This window comes from Molothrus ater, unplaced genomic scaffold, assembly GCF_012460135.2.
Source record: "Molothrus ater isolate BHLD 08-10-18 breed brown headed cowbird unplaced genomic scaffold, BPBGC_Mater_1.1 matUn_MA698, whole genome shotgun sequence".
Classification (NCBI taxonomy): domain Eukaryota; kingdom Metazoa; phylum Chordata; class Aves; order Passeriformes; family Icteridae; genus Molothrus; species Molothrus ater.
Genome location: NW_023416680.1, coordinates 6786 through 32624, shown reverse-complemented (window position 1 = coordinate 32624; position 25839 = coordinate 6786). Strand labels below are relative to the sequence as shown.

The 25839-nt window shown below is 57.5% G+C and overlaps 1 protein-coding gene across 1 annotated transcript; it reads left to right on the top strand.

Annotated features, from left to right (window-relative positions):
* Positions 1-485: 485 nt before the first annotated feature.
* On the top strand, positions 486-24173 carry ATP4A (ATPase H+/K+ transporting subunit alpha; the record flags this gene model as incomplete). The annotated part of the gene is made up of 22 exons (XM_036405815.2): positions 486-572; positions 1022-1081; positions 2106-2309; positions 3179-3292; positions 4036-4170; positions 4849-4966; positions 6481-6749; positions 7576-7774; positions 8582-8691; positions 9532-9666; positions 10799-10979; positions 12479-12648; positions 14304-14440; positions 16449-16599; positions 17519-17687; positions 18734-18888; positions 19746-19869; positions 20740-20885; positions 21310-21443; positions 22396-22497; positions 23227-23318; positions 23570-24173. Coding segments are annotated over 22 exons (3021 nt in total), but the record flags the coding sequence as incomplete, so codon positions are not given.
* Positions 24174-25839: the final 1666 nt, after the last annotated feature.

The window sequence follows — 25839 nt, the reverse complement described above, 5'->3', positions numbered from 1 at the left end:
AAGAGGAAGAGGAGAAGAGGGAGAGGGAGGAGAAATGGAGGAAGAGGAGGGAGGGAGGAAGAGGAGAGATGGAGGAATGACGGGAGGAAGAGGAGAGAGGGGAGAGGGATGAGGGAGGAAGGGAGGGAAGGAGGAAGAGGAGAAAGGGAGGAAGAGGAGGAAGAGGAGGATGAAGAGGGGATGGGAGGAGGGAGGAGAAATGGAGGAAGAGGAGGGAGGGAGGAAGGAATGGAGGGAGGGTAGGAGACGTGGAGAGATGGAGGAAGAGGAGAAAGGGATGAAGAGGAAGGAGGGAGGAAGAGGAGAGAGGGAGGAAGAGGAGAGAGGGAGGAAGGAGGGAGGGAGGAAGAGGAGGATGGAGGGAGGGGAGGGAGGAAGGGGAGAGACGGAGGAGGATGGAGGGAGGACCCTCCCCCCCATCCCCCTCACCTCTGACCCCGCCCCCACCTCTGACCCCGCCCCCTTCTCTCCCCCCCCCCCCTCAGAAGTTGGAGCTCCGCCCCCCCCGGCTGGGGCGGGGCCGGCGGAAGGAGCGGGAGCGGCTGGAGGAGATGAAACGGGAGCTGGAACTGGTGCGGACTGGGAGGGACTGGGAGGGACTGGGAGGGACTGGGAGGGACTGGGAAAGGGTTAAAGGGGGACTGGGGGTTACTGGGTTATACTGGGAGGGAACTGGGATAAACTGGGAGGGACTGGGAGGGACTGGGATAAACTGGGATAAACTGGGATAAACTGGGATAAACTGGGAGGGACTGGGAAAGGGTTAAAGGGGGACTGGGGGTTACTGGGTTATACTGGGAGGGACTGGGAGGGGGTCACTGGTCCGTACTGGTTTGTACTGGGAGGGCACTGGGGCACCTGGACTGGGGTTACTGGTCCATACTGGTCCGTACTGGTTTACACTGGTTTAAACTGGTTTATACTGGTCCTTACTGGTTTATACTGGTCCATACTGGTCCGTACTGGTTTATACTGGTTTATACTGGTCCGTACTGGTTTATACTGGTCTGTGCTGGTGCAGGACGATCACAAACTGGACGTGAAGGAGCTCGAGCTGAAATACAACACGAGCGTCACCAAGGTGAGAGTGACCACTGAGTGACCACTGAGTGACCACAGAGTGACCAATGAGTGACCACTGAGTGACCAATGAGTGACCAATGAGTGACCACTGAGTGACCAATGAGTGACCAATGAGCGATCACTGAGTGACCAATGAGTGAGCACAGACTGACCATTGAGTGACCACTGAGTGACCAATGAGTGACCATTGAGTGACCATTCTCGCAGGGCCTGTCCGAGTCTGCTGCGGCCGAGCGGCTCCTCCGGGAGGGTCCGAACGCTCTCAATGACCATTGACTGACCAATGACTGACCATTAACCATTGCGTGACGATTGAGTGACCATTGAGTGACCATTAACCATTGACTGACCATTGAGTGACCATTGCCCATCCCCACAGGGCCTGTCCGAGGCGGCGGCGGCCGAGCGGCTGCTCCGGGACGGTCCGAACGCCCTCAGTGACCAATGACTGACCATTGACCCCTCAATGACCATTGACTGACCATTAACCATTGAGTGACCATTGAGTGACCATTGACTGACCATTAACCATTGAGTGACCATTGAGTGACCATTGCCCATCCCCGCAGGGCCTGTCCGAGGCGGCGGCGGCCGAGCGGCTGCTCCGGGACGGTCCGAACGCCCTCAGTGACCAATGACTGACCATTGACCATTGACTGACCATTGAGTGACCATTGAGTGACCATTGAGTGACCATTGACCATTCCCACAGGGCCTGTCCGAGGCGGTGGCGGCCGAGCGGCTGCTCCGGGACGGTCCGAACGCCCTCAATGACCAATGACTGACCATTAACCATTGAGTGACCATTGAGTGACCATTGAGTGACCATTGAGTGACCACTCCCCGTGTCCGCAGGGCCTGTCCGAGTCTGCGGCGGCCGAGCGGCTGCTCCGGGACGGTCCGAACGCGCTCAATGACCAATCACTGACCATTGACCATTGACTGACCATTGAGTGACCATTGGGTGACCATTGAGTGACCATTGAGTGACCATTGAGTGACCACTCCCCATGTCCCCGCAGGGCCTGTCCGAGTCTGCTGCGGCCGAGCGGCTGCTCCGGGACGGTCCCAACGCGCTCCGGCCGCCGCGGGGCACGCCGGGCTGTGTCCGGTTCGGGCGGCAGCTGGCCGGGGGCCTGCAGTGCCTCATGTGGGTGGCCGCCGGCATCTGCCTGATCGCCTACGGCGTGCAGGAGGGACAGGGCGACCGCGGCAGCTCCGACAACGTGAGGGGGCGCACCTGGGCGCACCTGGGCACACCTGGGAGGGAGAAACGGCAAAAAAATGGGTGAAAATTGGGGAATTTGGGGACATTTGGGGACACCTGGGCACACCTGGGACACACCTGGGCGCACCTGGGCGCACCTGGGCGCACCTGGGCACACCTGGGCGCACCTGGGAGGGAGAAACGGCAAAAAAATGGGTGAAAATTGGGGAATTTGGGGACATTTGGGGACACCTGGGCACACCTGGGCGCACCTGGGCACACCTGGGCACACCTGGGAGGGAGAAACGGCAAAAAAATGGGTGAAAATTGGGGAATTTGGGGACATTTGGGGACACCTGAGATGCCTGTGGCACACCTGGGGCGCACCTGGGCGCACCTGGGCGGGAGAAACGGCAAAAAAAATGGGTGAAAATTGGGGAATTTGGGGACATTTGGGGACACCTGAGATGCCTGTGGCACACCTGGGCATACCTGGGACACACCTGGGCGCACCTGGGAGGGAGAAACGGCAAAAAAATGGGTGAAAATTGGGGAATTTGGGGACATTTGGGGACACCTGAGATGCCTGTAGCACACCTGGGACACACCTGGGCGCACCTGGGACACACCTGGGGACGGATGGGAGACAGATGGGGGGGAGAAAATGGGGGGAAATGGGGAAATTGGGGGAAATGGATGGAAATTTGGGATTTTGGGCGCACCTGGGCACACCTGGGCACACACCTGGGCACACCTGGGAACGGCTGGGGACACCTGGGTGCAGATGGGGGGTGGAAAATGGGGAAAAATAGGGGAAAATTGGGGGTTTTGAAGGGAAAAGTGGGATTTTGGGCACACCTGGGCGCACACCTGGGCACACCTGTGCAGCTGTACCTGGCCGTGGCGCTCATCGCCGTCGTGGTGGTCACCGGCTGCTTCGGCTACTACCAGGAGTTCAAGAGCACCAACATCATCGCCAGCTTCCGCAACCTGGTCCCGCAGGTGGGGGCACACCTGGGCACACCTGGGCACACACCTGGGCACACACCTGGGCACACCTGGGCACACACCTGGGCACGCCTGGGCACGCCTGGGGGCGGGGAAATGGGGAAAATTGGGGAGAAATTGGTGAAAATTTGGGGGAAATTGGTGAAAATTGGAAAGTTTGGCGACACACCTGGGCACACACCTGGGCTCACCTGGAGCCTGATTTGCATAACTTTGAGGCCTCATTTGCATACCTGAGGACTCATTGTCTCACCTGCAGGGGGGCCTCATTCGCACACCTCGGGGGCCTCATTTGCATACCCGAGCCCTCATTTGCATACCCGGAATCCCACCCGCTCACCTGGGCTCTCACCTGCACACCTGGGGGGGCCTCATTTGCATCCCCAAGCCCTCATTCGCACACCTGGTGGGCCTCATTTGCATACCTGAGGACTCATTGTCTCACCTGGGGGGGGGCTCATTTGCATACCCGAGCCCTCATTTGCATAGCTGGGCCCTCATTTGCATACTTACGTCCCCATTTGCACACCTTGGGGACCTCATTTGCATACCTGAGGACTCATTGTCTCACCTGGGGGGCCTCATTCGCATGCCAGAGCTCTCATTTGCATACCTGGAGTCCCACCCCACTCACCTGGGCTCTCACCTGCACACCTCGGGGGGCCTCATTCGCACACCCGGCGGGCCTCATTTGCATACCGGAGCCCTCATTTGCATGCCCGGCGCCTCACCTGCAGCAAGCCACGGTGGTGCGGGCGGGGCAGGTGCTGCAGGTGAACGCGGCCGAGCTCGTGGTCGGGGACGTGGTGGAGATCAAGGGCGGGGACCGGGTGCCGGCCGACATCCGGGTGCTGGCGGCGCAGGGCTGCAAGGTGAGCGCACCTGGGCGCACCTGGGCACACCTGGGGGGGGGGAAATGGGGGGAAAACCGGTGAAAATTGGGTGAAAATCGGGTTAAAAATGGGGGGTTTAGGGGGGAAATTGGGAATCTGGGGGCACCTGGGCACACCTGGGGGGCACCTGGGCACACCTGGGGCGCACCTGGGCACACCTGGGGGGGGAGAAAATGGGGGAAAAACAGTGAAAATTGGGTGAAAAATGGGGGTTTTAGGGGGGAAATTGGGAATTTGGGGGCACCTGGGCACACCTGGGGCACACCTGGGCACACCTGGGGGGGAGAAAATGGGGGAAAAACAGTGAAAATTGGGTGAAAAATGGGGGTTTTTAGGGGGGGAATTTGAGCACACCTGGGGCACACCTGGGTAGTACCTGGGCACACACCTGGGGCACACCTGGGGATGTACTGGGGCACACCTGGGCTCACCTGGGGGCAGTTGTACCACACCTGGGCGCACCTGGGCACACCTGGGGGCAGATGTAACACACCTGGGCACACCTGAACAGACACCTGGGCACACCTGAGAACACCTGGGGATGTACTGGGGCACACCTGGGGCACACCTGGGGGCAGTTGTGGCACACCTGGGCACACCTGGGGGCACACCTGGGGGCACACCTGGGCGCTCAGGCGTGGGCGGGGCCGTGCCCAGGTGGACAATTCCTCGCTGACGGGGGAGTCGGAGCCGCAGACGCGCTCACCTGAGTGCACCCACGACTCGCACCTGGAGACCCGGAACATCGCCTTCTTCTCCACCATGTGCCTGGAGGGTGAGCGCACCTGGGCGGGGCACACCTGGGCACTCACCTGGGCGCAGCTGGGGGCACAAAAATTGGGGGGGAAATGGCGAAAATTGGGTGAAAATCGATGGAAATTTGGGGGGGTTGGGAGGGAAATTTGGGAATTTGGGTGCACCTGAGGGGTACCTGGGGGTGTCTGGGCTCCACTTGGGCACACCTGGGCACACCTGGGTCACTTGAGTTCCACCTAGACACACCTGGGCACACCTGGATCACATCAGGGAACACCTGGGTCACACCTGGGTCTCACCTGAGTTCCACCTAGGCACACCTGATCACACCTGGGTCATACTTAGACACACCTGAGCCCCACCTAGACACACCTGAGCACACTTGGGTCTCACCTAGACACACCTGGGTCATACCTGGGTCCCACTTGGACACACCTGGGTCACACCTGGGTCACACCTGGGTCACTTGAGTTCCACCTAGACACACCTGGGTCACACCTGGGTCCCACCTGGACACACCTGAGCACACCTGGGTCATACCTGGGTCCCACTTGGACACACCTGGGCACACCTGGGTCACACCTGGGTCATACCTGGGGACATCTGGGGGTGTCTGGGTCACACCTGGGTCCCACTTGAACACACCTGGGTCACACCTGGGTCACACCTGGGTGTCACCTGATCACACCTGGCTCGCCTGAGTTCCACCTAGACACACCTGATCACACCTGGATCACATCAGGGAACACCTGGGTCACACCTGGGTCACACCTGAGTCCCATCTAGACACACCTGGGGACATCTGGGGGTGTCTGGGCTCCACTTGGTCACACCTAGACACACCTGGGTCACACCTGGGTCACACTTGAACACACCTGGGTCACACCTGGGTCACACCTGGGTCATACCTGAGTCCCATCTAGACACACCTGGGTCACACCTGGGTCTCACCTGGGTCACACCTGGGACACACCTGAGGACATCTGGGTCCCACTTGGACACACCTGGGCACACCTGGGTCCCACCTGGACACACCTGGGTCCCACTTGGACACACCTGGGCACACCTGGGGGTGTCTGGGTCACACCTGCTCACACCTGTCCCCCGCCGGCGCAGGCACGGCCACGGGGCTGGTGATCAGCACAGGTGAGCGCACGGTGATCGGGCGCATCGCCAGCCTGGCCTCGGGCATGGAGAACGAGCGGACGCCTGGGGCACACCTGGGCACACCTGGGTCACACCTGAGTCCCATCTAGACACACTTAGGGACATCTGGGGGTGTCTGGGTCACACCAGGGTCACACCTAGACGCACCTGGGGACATCTGGGGGTGCCTGGGCTCCACTTGGTCACACCTAGACACACCTGGGTCACACCTGGGTCACACTTGAACACACCTGGGACACACCTGGGTCACACCTGGGACACACCTGCTCACACCTGGGTCTCACCTGGGTCACACCTGGGTCACACTTGAACACACCTGGGTCACACCTGGGTCACACCTGAGCACACCTGTCCCCGCCGGCGCAGGCACGGCCACGGGGCTGGTGATCAGCACAGGTGAGCGCACGGTGATCGGGCGCATCGCCAGCCTGGCCTCGGGCGTGGAGAACGAGCGGACGCCGATCGCGGTGGAGATCGAGCACTTCGTGGACATCATCGCCGGCCTGGCCGTGCTCTTCGGCGGCTCCTTCTTCGTGGTGGCCATGCTCATCGGGTACCCCTTCCTGCGCGCCCTCGTCTTCTTCATGGCCATCGTGGTGGCCTACGTGCCCGAGGGGCTGCTGGCCACCGTCACGGTACGCACCTGGGCGCACCTGGGGGCGCACCTGGGCACACCTGCGGTGGGGGTGGTGGCGGCGTTGGGGAGGTTTCGTGGAGGTGCTGCTGGAGGTTTTTTATGGGTTCTACCAGAGGGTCTGGAGGGTCCCTCACGGGCCCCACTGCAGACACCTGGGCACACCTGGGCACACCTGGGCACACCTGGAGCGCAGGTGGTGAAGGTGTTTTTATGGGGTTCCATCAAAATCTGTGGAGGTTCTGAGGTTTTTTATGGGTTCTACCAGAGGTTCTGGAGGTCTGGAGGGTCCCTCACGGGCTCCACCGCAGACACCTGGGCACACCTGGGCGCACCTGGGCACACCTGGGCACACCTGGGGGCAGGTGGTGGAGGTTTCTTATGGGGTTCCAGCAAAGTCTGTGGAGGTTCCGAGGTCCCTGTGGGTTCTACCAAAGGTTCTGGAGGGTCCCTCATGGGTTTCACGGCAATGCGGGAGGGTCTGGAGGACACCTGGGACACACCTGGGACACACCTGGGGCACACCTGGGGCACACCTGGGCGGGGTCGGAGTTTGGGGAGCTGTTGACGTTTTTATGGAGTCCCACCTAAAATTTCGGAACCTCTGAACCTCCTTATGGGCCCCACCACCACATCCGAGGTCTGGGGGGTGGGGGACAGGTAGAGGACACCTGTGCGCAGGTGAGCGAGCCCGGAACTCGCGTGTGGAGCCCTCGAGGGAGGTTCCTCCCCTGCGTGTGTGAAATTCCACCCGAGACCGCGGAGGCTCCGAGACCCTCACCTGTCCCCCGCCCCTCACCCGCCCCCGCCCCGCCTCACCTGCCCAGGTGTGCCTGTCGCTGACGGCCAAGCGCCTGGCGCGCCGGAACTGCGTGGTGAAGAACCTGGAGGCCGTGGAGACGCTGGGCTCCACCTCCGTCATCTGCTCCGACAAGACCGGCACCCTCACCCAGAACCGCATGGCCGTGGCGCACCTGTGGTTCGACGGGCAGGTGCACGCGGCCGACACCACCGAGGACCTCTCAGGTGAGGCCCCCACCCCCGGGGGGACACACCTGGACAGGTGTGAGGAACCTTTGGGGTTTCTTGCGGGTTCTACCAAAGGTTTGAAGAGGGGGTGGTGGGGTCTTCGTGGAGGTCCTTATGGGTCCCACCATGATGCGGGAGACACCTGGGGCACACCTGGGCGCACCTGGGCGCACCTGGGGGCACCTGAGGGGGAGAAAATGGGGGGAAATGGTGAAAATTGGGTGAAAATCGGTGGAAATTTGGGGGTTTGGGAGGGAAAATTGGGATTTTGGGCACACCTGAGACGAACCTGGGCACACCTGGGGACACACCTGGGCACACACCTGGTGGGTACCTGGGCACACCTGCCTGTGTCCCACCTGTCCATGTCTCACCAGTCCCGTCCCACCTGTCCATATCTCACCTGTCCCTGTCCCACCTGTGTCTCACCTGTCCCTGTCCCACCTGTCCCTGTCCCACCTGTGTCCCACCTGTCCATGTCTCACCTGTCCATGTCCCACCTGTGTCCCACCTGTCCATGTCTCACCTGTCCCTGTCCCACCTGTCCGTGTCCCACCTGTGCATGTCCCACCTGTCCCTGTCCCACCTGTGTCCCACCTGTCCGTGTCCCACCTGTCCGTGTCCCACCTGTCCATATCCCACCTGTCCGTGTCCCACCTGTGTCTCACCTGTCCCTGTCCCACCTGTCCGTGTCCCACCTGTCCATGTCTCACCTGTCCCATCCCACCTGTCCATGTCTCACCTGTCCGTGTCCCACCTGTGTCCCACCTGTGTCTCACCTGTCCGTGTCCCACCTGTCCCCAGGTGAGGCCTTTGACCAGAGCTCCCCGTCCTGGGCCATGCTCAGCCAGGTGATCTCGCTCTGCAACCGCGCCCAGTTCAAACCCGGCCAGGAGGGCGTGCCCGTGGCGCAGGTGAGGCCGGGAGGGACCGGGAGGGACTGGGTTATACTGGGAGGGACTGGGTTATACTGGTTTGGACTGGTTTGGACTGGGAGGGGTTGGTTTATACTGGTTTATACTGGGATATACTGGGAGGGACTGGGTTATACTGGTTTGGACTGGATTATACTGGGATATACTGGGTTATACTGGTTTATACTGGTTCGCATTGGGTTATACTGGGATATACTGGTTTGGACTGGGTTATACTGGTTTGTACTGGGAGGAGCTGGTTTATACTGGTTTGTACTGGTTTGTATTGGTTTTATACTGGGATATACTGGTTTGTACTGGTTTGGACTGGGAGGAGCTGGTTCATATTGGTTTATACTGGGATAGACTGGTTTGGACTGGATTATACTGGGTTATACTGGTTTGGGGGTTTGGGGTTACTGGGAGAGACTGGGACAGGATTAAAGGGGGATCTGGGGTTACTGGTTTATACTGGGAGGGACTGGGACGGACTGGGAGGGGATTTGGGGTTACTGGTTTGTACTGGGAGGGACTGGGAGGGGATTGGAGGTCACTGGTTTGTACTGGTTTGGTTTGAGGTTACTGGTTTATACTGGTTTGGACTGGTTTATAGTGGCTTGGGGTTGCTGGTTTGTACTGGTTTGTACTGGTTTATACTGGTTTGAGGTTGCTGGTTTGTACTGGTTTATACTGGTCTATACTGTTTTTTTCCCGGTTCGGGCCTTTTCCCTTACCGGTCCACACTGGGAGTGACCGGGACCAGGTGTGTGTGTGTGTGGGGGGGGGGGCGTGTCCTCACCCCTGGCCCCGCCCCCTTCCCCCGGCCCCGCCCCCTTCCAGCGTGACGTCATCGGGGACGCGTCGGAGTCGGCGCTGCTGAAATTCGCGGAGGCGACGTCGGGGCCGGTGGCGGCCGCCAGGGGGCGCTTCCCGAAGGTGGCGGAGCTGCCGTTCAACTCCAGCAACAAATTCCAGGTGAGCTCAGGCGGGGCACGGACAGGTGGGGTAAGGGACAGGTGGGACAGGTGAGATATGGACAGGTGGGATATGGACAGGTGGGATATGGAAAGGTGAGACCAGACAGGTGGGACATGGACAGGTGAGGCAGGGACAGGTGAGATATGGACAGGTGAGAGTGGACAGGTGAGATAAGGGACGGGTGAGATGGGACAGGTGGGACATGGACAGGGGAGATAGGGACAGGTGAGATAAGGGACAGGTGACAGACAGGTGGCACATGGACAGGTGAGGCATGGACAGGGGAGATAGGAACAGGTGGGACAGGTGGGACACGGACAGGTGGGACAGGTGAGATATGGACAGGCAGGACAGGGACAGGTGGGACACAGGTGGGATAGGGACAGGTGGGATAAGGGACAGGTAAGACATGGACAGGTGAGATATGGACAGGTGGGACAGGTGAGACAGGTGAGATGGGGGCAGGTGGGACAGGCGGGACATGGACAGGTGAGACAGGGACAGGTGAGACACAGGTGGGACAGGGACAGGTGAGACATGGACAGGTGGGACAGGGACAGGTGAGACAGGGACAGGTGGGATAAGGGACAGGTAAGACATGGACAGGTGAGATATGGACAGGTGGGACAGGTGAGACAGGTGAGATGGGGACAGGTGGGACAGGCGGGACATGGACAGGTGAGACACAGGTGGGACAGGTGAGATATGGACAGGTGGGACACGGACAGGTGGGACAGGGACAGGTGAGGCATGGACAGGTGAGGCAGGAACAGGTGGGACAGGTGAGATATGGACAGGCAGGACATGGACAGGCAGGTGAGACAGGTGAGAGACAAGTGTGCCCAAAGTGCATCCCAGGTGTATCCCAGGTGTATCCCAGTGTGTCCCTGACCTGTCTCAGGTGTGTTTTACCTGTCCCAGGTGTATCTCATTTGTATCCCAGGTGTGTCCCAGGTGTGTCTCTCTCACCTGTGCAGGTGTCTGTCCATGACGCCGGCTCCCAGCAGCTCCTGGTGCTCAAGGGCGCCCCCGAGCGGGTCCCAGGTGTATCTCAGGTGTATCTCACCTGTCTCAGGTGTATCCCAGTGTGTCCCTGACCTGTCTCAGGTGTGTTTTACCTGTCCCGCAGGTGTCCGTGCACGAGGCCGGCTCCCGGCAGCTCCTGGTGCTCAAGGGCGCCCCCGAGCGGGTCCTCGAGCGCTGCTCGGGGGCGCTGCAGGGGGGGGAGGAGCGGCCGCTGGACGCCGAGTGGAGGCGGAGCCTGGAGGGGGCGTGTCTGGAGCTGGGGGGGCGGGGCGAGAGGGTGCTCGGTGAGTGGGGGAGGGGCTGGGGGCGGTGGGGGAGGGGGAGGCCCATTCCATGCCGCCCTGCGGCCCCAAAATGGCTCCAAAATGGCCCCAAAATGGCCCCAATTGGTCACAAATGTCCTTAAATGGCCCCAATGGTGTCCCCGATGTCCCCATTAATGACCCCAAGGATGGCCCCAATGGCGTCCCCATTGATGTCCCCAAAAATGACCCCATTGATGGCCACAGTGCTGTCCCCAATGTCCCCAATGTCCCCAATGTCCCCAATGTCCCCAATGTCCCCAATCCCATTTTTTCCCAATTTTCCACCATTTTTTCCCATTGTTCCCCATTTTCACTCAATGTCCCCAGGGTCCCCAATGGTGTCCCCATTGTCCCCATCTCAGGTTTCTGCGCCTGCTGGCACTGTCCCCAATGATGTCCCCGATGTCCCCATTGTCCCCAATGGTGTCCCCACTGTCCCCATCGCAGGTTTCTGCGCCTGCTGGCACTGTCCCCAATGATGTCCCCGATGTCCCCATTGTCCCCAATGGTGTCCCCATTGCCCTCATTGTCCCCAGTGTCCCCTCAATGTCCCCATTGTCCCCATTGCCCCATTGCCCCCATTGTCCCCTCAATGTCCCCGCTGTCCCCATTGCAGGTTTCTGCGCCCGCTGGCTCTCTGCTGGCACTGTCCCCATTGCCCCATTGTCCCCAATCCCCCATTGTCCCCATTGCCCCCATTGTCCCCATTGTCCCCACTGTCCCCCGTGCAGGTTTCTGCGCCCGCTGGCTCCCCGCTGGCACCGTCCCCATTGGTGTCCCCATTGTCCCCATTGTCCCCAATCCCCCATTGTCCCCATTGCCCCCATTGTCCCCATTGTCCCCACTGTCCCCCGTGCAGGTTTCTGCGCCCGCTGGCTCCCGGCTGGCACCGTCCCCATTGGTGTCCCCATTGTCCCCATTGTCCCCTCAATGTCCCCATTGTCCCCATTGTCCCCTCAATGTCCCCATTGTCCCCATTGTCCCCATTGTCCCCAATGCCGTCCCCAGTGTCCCCATTGTCCCCGCTGTCCCCATCGCAGGTTTCTGCGCCCGCTGGCACCGTCCCCATTGGTGTCCCCATTGTCCCCAATCCCCCAATGTCCCCATTGTCCCCAATGGTGTCCCCATTGTCCCCACTGTCCCCATCGCAGGTTTCTGCGCCCGCTGGCTCCCCGCTGGCACTGTCCCCATTGTCCCTATTGTCCCCATTGGTGTCCCCATTGCCCCCATTGTCCCCAATCCCCCAATGTCCCCATTGCCCCCATTGTCCCCATTGGTGTCCCCATTCCCCCATTGTCCCCATTGTCCCCAATGCCATCCCCAGTGTCCCCATTGCCCCCACTGTCCCCATCACAGGTTTCTGCGCCCGCTGGCTCCCCGCTGGCACCGTCCCCATTGGTGTCCCCATTGTCCCCAATCCCCCAATGTCCCCATTGTCCCCAATGGTGTCCCCATTGTCCCCGCTGTCCCCATCGCAGGTTTCTGCGCCCGCTGGCTCCCGGCTGGCACCGTCCCCGCGGGGACGCCGCCCGAGGACCTGGCCCAGGTGGCCTCGGGGCTCTGCTTCGCGGGGCTCGTGTCCCTCATCGACCCCCCCCGCGCCACCGTGCCCCAGGCCGTGCGCAAGTGCCGGACAGCCGGGATCCGGGTACGGGGACAACGGGGACAGTGGGGACAGTGGGGACAGTGGGGACAACGAGGGGACAGTGGGGACAATGGGGGACATTGAGGGGATTGGGGGCAATGGGGACATTGGGGGGGTTGGGGACAATGGGGGCACTGGGGACAATGAGGGGACATTGGGGGGATTGGGGGGACACTGGGGGGACAGTGGGGGGATTGGGGGACAGTGGGAACATTAGGGGAGTTGGGGACAATGGGGGCATTGGGGACAGTGGGGGGACACTGGGGACAATGGGGACAACGAGGGGACAGTGGGAACATTGGGGGGGTTGGGGACAATGAGGGGACATTGGGGACAATGGGAACATTGGGGGGGACTGGGGGCAATGGGGGCAATGGGGACAATGAGGGGACAATGGGGGCAATGGGGACATTGGGGGACATTGGGGACAATGGGGACAATGAGGGGACACTGGGGGACATTGGGGGGACACTGGGGACAGTGGGGACAACGAGGGGACAGTGGGGACAATGGGTGGGATTGGGGGACAGTGGGAACATTGGGGGGGTTGGGGACAATGGGGGCACTGGGGACAATGAGGGGACAATGGGGGCAATGGGGACATTGGGGGACATTGGGGACAAGGGGGACAATGAGGGGACACTGGGGGACATTGGGGGCACTGGGAAATTTGGGGTGGTTTGGGACACTGGGGACATTGGGGGCACCATTGGGGACACCATTGGGGACATTGGGGGCAATGGGGACAGTGGGGACAGACAGGGCACATTGGGGGGACATTAGGGACACTGGGGGACATTGAGGGGACACTGAGGGGACATTGGGGGGATTGGGGGCAATGGGGACAATGAGGGGAAATTGGGGACACTGGGGACATTGGGGACAGTGGGGACAATGGGAAATTTGGGGATATTTGGGGTGGTTTGGGACGCTGGGGACACTGGGGACATTTGGGGGACATTTGGGGGGACACTGGGGGCATTGGGGACATTTTGGGGACACTGGGGACATCTGGAGGGTTAGGGAGATTTGGGGACATCTGGGACATTTGGGACAGTGGGGACATTGTGGACATTTGGGGACATTGAGAAAAAAATGGGTGAAAATTGGGAAAAATTGGGATTGGGGACATTGGGGACACTGGGGGGATTTGGGACACTTGGGGACATCGGGGGGGAATTTGGGATTTTGGGGACATTTGGGGACATTTGGGGACAATTTGAGGGGATTTGGGGCCATTTGGGGACAATGAGGATCTTGGTGACAATGAGAATTCGGGGACATTTGTGGGGGATTTGGGGACATTGGTGACAATGAGAATTTGGGGCCATTTGGGGCCAACAAGAATTTGGGGTCATTTGGGGCGGTTTGGGCTCATTTGGGGACAAGGAGAATTTGGGGATATTTGGGGGGATTTGGGGCCATTTGGGGACAAAGAGAATTTGGGGCCATTTGGGGCCATTTGGGGGCATTTGGTGACATTGGTGACAATGAGAATTTGGGGTCATTTGAGGGGATTTGGGGACATTGGGGACAAGGAGAATTCGGGACCATTCGGGGCCGGTTCAGGGGGTGTCAGGTGAGTCCCGCAGGTGATCCAGGTGTGTCCCCAGGTGAGCCAGGTGTGTCCCGTCCCCCCCCCCCCCCCGTGTCCCCAGGTGATCATGGTGACCGGTGACCACCCGGTGACGGCCAAGGCCATCGCGGCGCAGGTCGGGATCATCTCCGAGGGCAGCGAGACCCCCGAGGACGTGGCCAAGCGCCTGCACCTGCCCCTGGAGCAGGTACAGCCCAGGTGAGCACAGGTAACACCCGGGTACAGAACAGGTGAGCACAGGGACAGCACAGGGACAGCACAGGTGTGTCACCTTCCAGGTATGGGACAGGTGGCTCAGGTGTGTCACTGCCCAGGTGTATCTCAGGCGTGTCCCAGGTGTGTCTCAGGTGTGTCCCAAGTAACTCAGGTGTATCTCAGGTGTGTCCCAGGTGTATCACAGATAACTCAGGTGTGTCCCAGGTGTGTCCCAGGTGTGTCCCAGATAACTCAGGTGTGCCCCAGGTAACCCAGGTGTGCCCCAGGTGTATCCCAGGTGTGTCCCAGGTAACTCAGGTGTGCCCCAGGTAACCCAGGTGTGTCCCAGGTGTATCTCAGGTGTATCCCAGGTGTATCCCAGGTGTATCCCAGGTGTATCTCAGGTGTGTCCCAGGTGTACCCCAGATAACCCAGGTGTGTCCCAGGTAACCCAGGTGTGTCCCAGGTGTGTCCCAGGTAACCCAGGTGTATCCCAGGTGTGTCCCAGGTAACTCAGGTGTGCCCCAGGTGTGCCCCAGGTGTATCCCAGATAACCCAGGTGTGTCCCAGGTGTATCCCAGGTGTGTCCCAGGTGTATCCCAGGTAACTCAGGTGTGTCCCAGGTAACCCAGGTGTATCCCAGGTGTATCCCAGATAACCCAGGTGTGTCCCAGGTGTGTCCCAGGTGTATCCCAGGTGTGTCCCAGGTGTATCCCAGGTGTATCCCAGATAACCCAGGTGTATCCCAGGTGTGTCCCAGGTAACTCAGGTGTGCCCCAGGTAACCCAGGTGTGTCCCAGGTGTATCCCAGGTGTGCCCCAGGTGTGCCCCAGGTGTGCCCCAGGTGTATCCCAGGTAACCCAGGTGTGTCCCAGGTGTATCCCAGGTGTGTCCCAGGTGTATCCCAGATAACCCAGGTGTGTCCCAGGTAACCCAGGTGTGTCCCAGGTGTATCCCAGGTGTGCCCCAGGTGTGTCCCAGATAACCCAGGTGTGCCCCAGGTAACCCAGGTGTATCCCAGGTGTATCCCAGGTAACCCAGGTGTGCCCCAGGTAACCCAGGTGTGCCCCAGGTGTGTCCCAGGTGTATCCCAGGTATCTCAGGTGTGTCCCAGGTGTATCTCAGGTGTGCCCCAGGTGTGCCCCAGATAACCCAGGTGTGTCCCAGGTGTGTCCCAGGTGTATCCCAGGTGTGTCCCAGGTAACCCAGGTGTATCCCAGGTGTATCCCAGGTGTATCCCAGGTGTATCCCAGGTAACTCAAGTGTGTCCCAGGAGTGTCCCAGGTGTGACCCAGGTGTGCCCCAGGTGTATCCCAGGTGTATCCCAGGTAACTCAGGTGTGTCCCAGGCATATCCCAGGCATATCCCAGGTGTGTCCCAGGTGTATCCCAGGTATCTCAGGTGTGCCCCAGATAACCCAGGTGTATCCCAGGTGTATCCCAGGTGTGTCCCAGGTGTGTCCCGGGTGTATCCCAGGTAACCCAGGTGTATCCCAGGTGTATCCCAGGTGTATCCCAGGTGTATCCCAGGTAGCCCAGGTGTGTCCCAGGTGTATCCCAGGCATATCCCAGATAACCCAGGTGTGTCCCAGGTAACCCAGGTGTATCCCAGGTGTATCCCAGGTGTGTCCCAGGTAACCCAGGTGTGTCCCAGGCGTATCCCAGGTAACCCAGGTGTGTCCCAGGTGTGTCCCAGGTGTGTCCCAGGTGTGTCCCAGATAACCCAGGTGTGCCCCAGGTAACCCAGGTGTATCCCAGGTGTATCCCAGGTAACCCAGGTGTGCCCCAGGTAACCCAGGTGTATCCCAGGTGTATCCCAGATAACCCAGGTGTGCCCCAGGTAACCCAGGTGTATCCCAGGTGTATCCCAGATAACCCAGGTGTGCCCCAGGTAACCTAGGTGTGCCCCGGGTGTATCCCAGGTATCTCAGGTGTGTCCCAGGTGTGTCCCAGGTGTATCCCAGGTGTGCCCCAGGTGTGCCCCAGGTAACCCAGGTGTGTCTCACCTGCAGCCAGGCGCGCGCCCGGGTGGTGACGGGTTCCGAGCTGGCCGCGCTGCCCCCGGGCGCCCTCGAGGAGCTGCTCCGCGCCCACCCCGAGATGGTTTTCGCCCGGACGTCGCCGCAGCAGAAGCTGGTCATCGTGGAGAGCTGCCAGCGCCTGGTGGGCACACCTGGGCGCACCTGGGCGCACCTGGCGGGGCGGCCCCGGCGGCCCCGCTGTCCCCAGACCCCAATTTCCCCCATTTTTCCTCGTTTTTTGGGCCGGTTTTCACCCAATTTTGGGGGTTTTTTTCCCCATTTTTTCCAGAAATTCCCCATTTTTTTGCAATGTCCCCAATGTCCCCAAACCTCAATTTCCCCCATTTTTTCCCCCTTTTTTTTTTTTGCTTTTTTCCCCCGTTTTTTCCCCGTTTTCCCCCTGTTTTTTCCCCCGTTTTTTCCTCGTTTTTCCCATTTTTTCCCCTTTTTTTCCCCCATTTTTTCCCCCGGTTTTTTCGCCATTTTTTCCCCATTTTTTTTTCCCGTTTTTTCCCCCTGGTTTTTTCCGTTTTTTTCCCCCTATTTTTTCCCCCCATTTTTCCCCCTTTTTTTTTGCTTTTTTTCCTGTTTTTTCCCCGTTTTTTCCCCATTTTTTGCCCATTTTTCCCCCTTTTTTTTTGCTTTTTTCCCCCGTTTTTTCCCCGTTTTTTCCCTGTTTTTTGCCCGTTTTTCCTGGTATTTTTTTGCCCGCTTTTCCTGGTATTTTTTTGCCCGTTTTTCCCCGTTTTTTCCCCGTTTTTTTCCCTCGGTTTTTCCCCATTTTTTTCCCCGTTTTTCCCCGGTTTTTTCCCTGTATTTTCCCCCGTTTTTTCCCGTTTTTCCCTTTTTTTCCCCCGTTTTTTCCCCTTTTTTTTTGCCTTTTTCCCCCATATTTTCCCATTTTTTCCCCCTTTTTTTTTTGCTTTTTTTTTCCCGTTTTTTCCCCGGTTTTTTTTGCTTTTCCCCCCATATTTTCCCATTCTTTCCCCCTTTTTTTTTTGCTTTTTTCCCCCCCGTTTTTTCCCCGTTTTCCCCCGTTTCTGACCCAATCCCGCCCCCAGGGCGCCATCGTGGCGGTGACGGGCGACGGCGTGAACGACTCGCCGGCGCTGAAGAAAGCCGACATCGGCGTGGCCATGGGCATCGCCGGCTCCGACGCCGCCAAGAACGCGGCCGACATGATCCTGCTGGACGACAACTTCGCGTCGATAGTGACGGGCGTGGAGCAAGGTGAGGAACACACCTGGGCAGGTGAGATACACCTGGGACAGGTATGGGACAGGTATGGGATAGGTGAGATACCTGGGACAGGTATGGGACAGGTATGGGACAGGTATGGGACCTGGGACAGGTGTGGGACAGGTGTGGGGCAGGTGATCCTGCTGGACGACAACTTCGCCTCCATCGTCACGGGCGTGGAGCAAGGTGAGGAACACACCTGAGACAGGTGAGATACACCTGAGATAGGTATGGGACAGGTATGGGAGAGGTGTGGGACCTGGGACAGGTGTGGGACAGGTGTGGGGCAGGTGAGGGACAGGTGATCCTGCTGGACGACAACTTCGCCTCCATTGTCACGGGGGTGGAGCAAGGTGAGGAACACACCTGGGCAGGTGAGAGACAGGTGAGATACACCTGAGACAGGTGTGGGACCGGGGACAGGTGTGGGACAGGTGTGGGGCAGGTGATCCTGCTGGACGACAACTTCACGTCGATCGTCACCGGCGTGGAGCAAGGTGAGGAACACACCTGGGCAGGTGAGAGACACACCTGAGATACACCTGAGACAGGTGTGGGACCGGGGACAGGTACAGGACAGGTGTGGGACAGGTGTGGGGCAGGTGATCCTGCTGGACGACAACTTCGCCTCCATCGTCACGGGCGTGGAGCAAGGTGAGGAACACACCTGGGCAGGTGAGATACACCTGAGATAGGTATGGGACAGGTATGGGACAGGTGTGGGACCTGGGACAGGTGTGGGACAGGTGTGGGGCAGGTGAGGGACAGGTGATCCTGCTGGACGACAACTTCGCGTCGATCGTCACGGGTGCGGAGCAAGGTGAGAAACACCTGAGATACACCTGAGACAGGTGAGATACACCTGAGATACACCTGGACAGGTGTGGATACCTGTCCCTGCTCACCTGAGCCATTCTCTCACCTGGGGAGGGTCACACATCTGTCCCCGCTCACCTGTACCTGTCCCCGCTCACCTGAGCCGTTCCCTCACCTGTCCCCTCTCACCTGTCCCGCTCACCTGCTGGCCCCGCCCCCAGGCCGGCTGATCTTCGACAACCTGAAGAAGTCGATCGCCTACACCCTGACCAAGAACATTCCGGAACTGACGCCGTACCTGGTCTACATCACGGCCAGCGTGCCCCTCCCCCTGGGCTGCATCACCATCCTCTTCATCGAGCTCTGCACCGACATCGTGAGCGCGCACCTGGGCACGCACCTGGGCACTCACCTGGGCACTCACCTGGGGCACACCTGGGAGGGGAGGAATGGAAAAAAACCGGGCAGAATTTGGGTGGGAAATGGGGATTTTGGGGTGTTTGGGGTGGAAAATGGGGATTTTGGGGGGTTTGGGGTTACCTGGGCACACCTGGGCAGGCACCTGGGCAGGCACCTGGGGGCACCTGGGAGGGGAGGAATGGAAAAAACCGGGAGAAATTTGGGTGAAAAATGGGGATTTTGGGGGGTTTGGGGTTACCTGGGCGCTCACCTGGGCACACCTGGGCACTCACCTGGGCACACTTGGGAGCAGAGGAATGGAAAAAAACGGGTGAAATTTGGGTGGAAAATGGGGATTTTGTGGGGTTTGGGGTTACCTGGGCGCACCTGGGCACTCACCTGGGGGTGGGGAAATGGGGGAAAATCGATGGAAATTTGGGGTTTTTGGAGGGAAAATTGGGAATTTGGGCACACCTGGGGGCACAAAAACGGGGAAAAAACAGCAAAAAAAATCGGGGGAAATCAGTGAAAATTTGGGGGAAAATCGGTGGAAATTGGAGAATTTGGAGGCGCTCACCTGGGCACACCTGGGGGCACAAAAATGGGGGAAAAACAGCAAAAAAATTTGGGAGAAAAATTGGGGAAAATCGGTGAGAATTGGGGAATTTGGGGGCACTCACCTGGGCACACCTGTGCACACCTGGGGGCACAAAAATGGGGGAAAAATGGCGAAAACTGTGGGGAAAATCGGGGAAAAATTGGGGAAAAATCGGTGAAAATTGGAGAATTTGGGGGGGCACTCACCTGGGCACACCTGGGCACTCACCTGGGCAGTTCCCCTCGGTGTCCCTGGCCTACGAGCGCGCCGAGAGCGACATCATGCACCTGCGGCCCCGCAACCCCCGGCGCGACCGATTGGTCAACGAGCCCCTGGCGGCCTACTCGTACTTCCAGATAGGTGAGGGGCACACCTGGGCACACCTGGGCACACCTGGGCACGCGCCTGGGGGCGGGGAAAGGGGGAAAAGGGGCGAAAGCTTGGGGAGAATCGGTGAGAATTGGAGGATTTGGGGGGCACCCGGGTTTGGGGTTACCTGTGAGCTCACGCACCTGAGGCCTCACCTGTCCAGGTGTTTTCCCTCATCTGTGTCTCACCTGTGCCAGGTGTGTCTCACCTGCCCATATCTCACCTGTCCCACCTGTCCCTGTCTCACCTGTCCATGTCCCACCTGTCCATATCTCACCTGTCTCACCTGTCCCATCTCACCTGTCCATATCCCACCTGTGTCTCACCTGTCTCACCTGTCCATATCTCCCCTGTCCCACCCATCCCTGTCTCACCTGTCCATGTCCCACCTGTCCATATCTCACCTGTCTCACCTGTCCCATCTCACCTGTCCATATCCCACCTGTCCCCATCCCACCCATCTCACCTGTCCCACCCATCTCACCTGTCCATGTCCCACCTGTCCCATCTCACCTGTCCCACCCATCTCACCTGTCCCACCCATCTCACCTGTCCCCCCTGTCTCACCTGTCCATATCTCACCTGTGTCTCACCTGTCTATGTCTCACCCATCTCACCTGTCCCATCTCACCTGTCCCACCCATCTCACCTGTCCATATCTCACCTGTACCACCCATCCATGTCTCACCTGTCTCTGTCCCACCTGTCCCGTCTCACCTGTCCATATCTCACCTGTGCCTCACCTGTCTCACCTGTCCCTGTCCCACCCATCTCACCTGTCCCACCTGTCCATATCCCACCTGTCCCTGTCTCACCTGTCTCACCTGTGTCCCCCCTGTCCCCCCCGTCTCACCTGTGCAGGTGCCATCCAGTCCTTCGCGGGTTTCACCGATTATTTCGTGGCCATGGCCCAGGAGGGCTGGTGGCCGTACCTGGTGCTGGGGCTCCGCCCACGCTGGGAGGACACGCACGAGCAGGAGCTGCAGGACAGCTACGGCCAGCAGTGGGTGTGTCCCACACCTGGGCGCACCTGGGCGCACCTGGGGGCACCTGGGAGGGGAGGAATGGAAAAAACCGGGTGAAATTGGGGTGAAAAATGGGGATTTTGGGGGGTTTGGGGTTACCTGGGCGCACGTGGGCGCACCTGGGCATACCTGGGTGCACCTGGGCAATCACCTGGGCACACCTGGGAGGGCAGGAATGGAAAAAAACGGGTGAAATTGGGGTGAAAAATGGGGATTTTGGGGGGTTTGGGGTTACCTGGGCACACCTGGGCACACCTGGGGGTGGGGAAAAATGGGTGAAAAATTCACAAATTTGTGGGGAAATTCGCTAAAAATTTTTTAAAAATCAGGGAAAAAAGGGGGGATTTGGTAAAATTTGGTCTCGCCTGGGCTCACCTGGGCTCACCTGTGCTCACCTGTCCCGCAGACGTTCGAGCAGCGGCGGTACCAGCAGTACACCTGCTACACCGTGTTCTTCATCAGCATCGAGATGTGCCAGATCGCCGACGTGCTGATCCGCAAGACGCGGCGGCTCTCGCTCTTCCAGCAGGGCCTCTTCAGGTGCACCTGGGCACACCTGGGGGCACACCTGGGGGCACAGAAATGGGGGAAAATGGTGAAAATTGGGGGAAATTCGGTGGAAATTTGAGGGAAATTGGAGGAAATTCGGTGGAAATTGGAGAATTTGGGGGCACCTGGGCACACCTGGGCACACCTGGGCGCACCTGGGGACACAAAAATGGGGGAGAAATGGGGGGAAATGGGTGAAAATTGGAGAATTTGGGGGCACAAAAATGGGGGGAAAATGGTGAAAATTGGGGGAAAATCGGTGGAAATTGGAGAATTTGGGGACACCTGGGTGCACCTGGGCACACCTGGGAGCGGGGAAATGGGGGGGAAATGGGTGAAAATTTGAGGGAAATTGGTGAAAATTGGAGAATTTAAGAGCACAAAAATGGGGGAAATCGGGGAAAATTTGAGGAAAATTGGTGGAAATTGGAGAATCTGGGGGCACAAAAATGGGGGGAAAATGGGGAAAATTGGGGGAAATTTGAGGGAAATTGGTAGAAATTGGAGAATTTGGGGACACCTGGGCGCACCTGGGGGCACAAAAATGGGGGGAAAATGGTGAAAATTGGGGGACAATGGGTGAAAATTTGGGGGAAATTGGTGAAAATTGGAGAATTTGGGGGGCACAAAAATGGGGGGGAAACGGTGAAAATTGGGGGGAAATTGGTGAAAATTTGAGGGAAATCGGTGGAAATTGGAGAATTTGGGAACACCTGGGCACACCTGGGGGCACAAAAATGGGGGAAAATTGGTGAAAATTGGAGAATTCGGGGACACCTGGGCGCACCTGGGGGCACTGAAACAGGAGAAAAATGGCAAAAATTGGGGGGAAAAAACGGGACAAAAATGGGGATTTTTTGAGGGGGAATTGGGAATCTGGGCACACCTGGGCACACCTGGGCACACCTGGGCACACCTGGTGACCCTCAGGTGCCTCTGTCAGGAACCGGACGCTGCTGGTGGCCATCGTGTTCCAGGTGTGCATCGGCTGCTTCCTCTGCTACTGCCCGGGCATGCCCAACGTCTTCAACTTCATGCCCATCAGGTGAGGCCCGGCACACCTGGGCACACCTGGGCACACCTGGGGACCCCCCCCCAAAATACACCTGGGCACACCTGGAAACCCCAAAAACCACCTGGGCGCAGCTGGGACCCCCAAAAATCCACCTGGGCACCACCACGGGCACACCTGGGCACACCTGGGCACACCTGGGCACACCTGGGGACCCCCCCCAAAATACACCTGGGCACACCTGGAAACCCCAAAAACCACCTGGGCGCAGCTGGGAACCCAAAAATCCACCTGGGCACCACCATGGGCACACCTGGGCACACCTGGAAACCCCAAAAACCACCTGGGCGCAGCTGGGAACCCCAAAAAACACCTGGGCACTTCCCCAGACACACCTGGGCACACCTGGGCACTGCCCCAAACATACCTGGGTAGACCTGGGCACACCTGGGGGCCCCCCCAAAATACACCTGGGCACACCTGGGCACCACCCCAGACACACCTGGGGGCCCCAAAAAAGACTTGGCACCGCCCCAAACCCACCTGGGCACCGCCCCAAACGCACCTGGGGCACACCTGGGGACCCCCCAAAGTACACCTGGGCACACCTGGGAGCCTCAAAAAACACCTGGGCACCTCCCCAGACACACCTGGGCACACCTGGGAACCCCAAAAACCACCTGGGCGCAGCTGGGAACCCCAAAATACACCTGGGCACACCTGGGGCCGCACCCGGGGTCTCACCTGGGCACACCTGTGCAGGTTCCAGTGGTGGTTGGTGCCGATGCCCTTTGGGCTTCTCATCCTCGTCTACGACGAAATCCGGAAACTCGGAGTGCGGAGACACCCGGGCAGTGAGTGACGCACCTGGGCGCACCTGGGGGCACCTGGGGGCGGGAAATGGGGAAAAAATAGAAAAAAAATGGGGGGAAATGGGGAATTTGGGCGCACCTGGGCGCACCTGGGGGCACCTGGGGGCGGGAAATGGGGAAAAAACGGCAAAAAAATGGGGGGAAATGGGGAATTTGGGCTCACCTGGGCGCACCTGGGGGCACCTGGGCACTGCCCCACCCTCACCTGTCTGGGTTCTCTTCCCCCCTCCCAGGTTGGTGGGATCGGGAACTTTACTACTGAAAGGAACACCTGGGCACACCTGGGCACACCTGGGACCCCCCCTTTGGACTCTCTTTGGGCACCTGGAACTCACCTGGGACCCTCCCTGAACACACCTGGGCACACCTGGGACCCTCCTTGGACACCTGGGACTCACCTGGGCCCAGCTGGGACCCACCTGGGCACCTGGAAGCCATGTTGGATCCACCTGGATCTTACCTGAGAACCCCCCCTTGGACACCTGGGGCACCTGGGACCCACCTGGGACCCACCTTGAACACCTGGGCACACCTGGGTCACCCCTTGAATACTTGAAATTTACCTGGGACCCACCTGAAATCCCCCCTTGGATACCTGGAATCCACCTGGATCTCACCTGGGACCCCCCCCCTTGGGCACCTGGGACTCACCTGAGCCCACCTGGGACCCTCCCTGAACACCTGGAATCCACCTGGAACCCACCTGGATCTCACCTGGGACCCACCTTGAATACCTGAAATCCACCTTGGACCCACCTGGGCCCCACCTGGGCCCCTCCCTGCACTCGATCCCCTCTCTTCCTTCCCCCAATCCCAAATAAAGGCACAGGTGACTCAGCCAGGTGTGTTCAGGTGCGTTTATTGCTCGGAGAAAGAGCCCCAAATAATCTCAAAAAAAATTTTAAAAAAATCCTAAAAAAAATCCACAAAAATTAAAAAAAAAAAAAAATCCACGAAAATTGTTTAAGCCCCACTCCCCCCCCCGAAAGTCTCCAAAAAACGGCCTCGAAATAAAAAAAAATTCCTCCAAAAATTTGAAAATTTCATTAAAAAAATCCCCCCAAAATCCTCCCCCCAAAAAAGCCAAAAAATTAAAAAAAGTTGCACCAAAAAAAAAAAAAATTCCCCAAAATCCCCCCCAGCAAAACCCAAAAAAATGCAAAACTCCCTCCAAAATCCAAAAACAAAAAAATCCCAAAAAATCCCCCAAAATAAAAAAAAACTTAACAAAAATTAAAAAAAATTAATAAAAAAAAAAAATCCCCAAATGCCCCCCCCAAAAGAATCCCCCCAGAAAAACCCCAAAAAATGAAAATTCCCCCCAAAATCAAAAAAAGAAAATCCCAAAAAATCCCTAAAAATAAAAAAAAAAAAAAAATTAAAAAATTTTAAAAATTGCACAAAAAAAAACATTCCCCCCCCAAAAGAATCCCCACAGCAAAACCCAAAAAAATGCAAAACTCCCCCAAAATCAAAAAAAATCCCAAAAAATGCCGAAAAATACAAAATAAAACCCAAAAAATTTTAACAAAATGCACGAAAAAGTCCCCTCAACCCCCCCCCCCGCAAAAGAATCAACCCAAAAAAAACCCCAAAAAAATGCAAAATCCCCCCAAAATAAAAAAAAAAAATCCCCAAAAATGCTGAAAAATAAAAAAAAAAAAAAAACAAAAATTGAAAAAAATTGCACAAAAAAAAATCCCAAAAAATCCTCCCTGCAAAAGAATCCCCCCGGAAAAACCCAAAATAATGCAAAACTCACCCAAAAAAAAAAAAAAAAAAAATCCCAAAAATGACGAAAAATTAAAAAAAAAAATTTAAAAAAATTTAAAAATTGCCCAAAAAATCCCAAAAAATCCCCCCCCAAAAGAATGCCCCCAAAAAACCCGAAAAAATGCAAAACTGCCCCAAAATCCAAAAGAAAAAAAATCCCAAAAAATGCCGAAAAATAAAAAAAAAACCCACCAAAAATTGAAAAAAATTGCACAAAAAAAATCCCAAAAAATCCTCCCTGCAAAAGAATCCCCCCGGAAAAACCCAAAATAATGCAAAACTCCCCCAAAATAAAAAAAAAAAATCCCCAAAAATGCCGAAAAATAAAAAAAAAAAAACCCAAAAAATTGAAAAAATTGCACAAAAAAATCCCCCCAACCCCCCCGCGCAAAATAATCAACCCAGAAAAATAAAAAAAATGCAAAATCCCCGCAAAATAAAAAAAAAAAATCCCAAAAAATGACGAAAAATAAAAAAAAAAAATAAAAAAAATTTTAAAAGTTGCACAAAAAATCCCAAAAAATCCCCCCCCAAAAGAATCCCCCCAAAAAACCCGAAAAAATGCAAAACTGCCCCAAAATCCAAAAGAAAAAAAATCCCAAAAAATGCCGAAAAATAAAATAAAAAAACAAAAAATTGAAAAAATTTGCACAAAACAATCTCCCTAAACCTCCCCATGCAAAATAATCAACCCAGAAAAAACCCAAAAAAATGCAAAACTCCCCCAAAA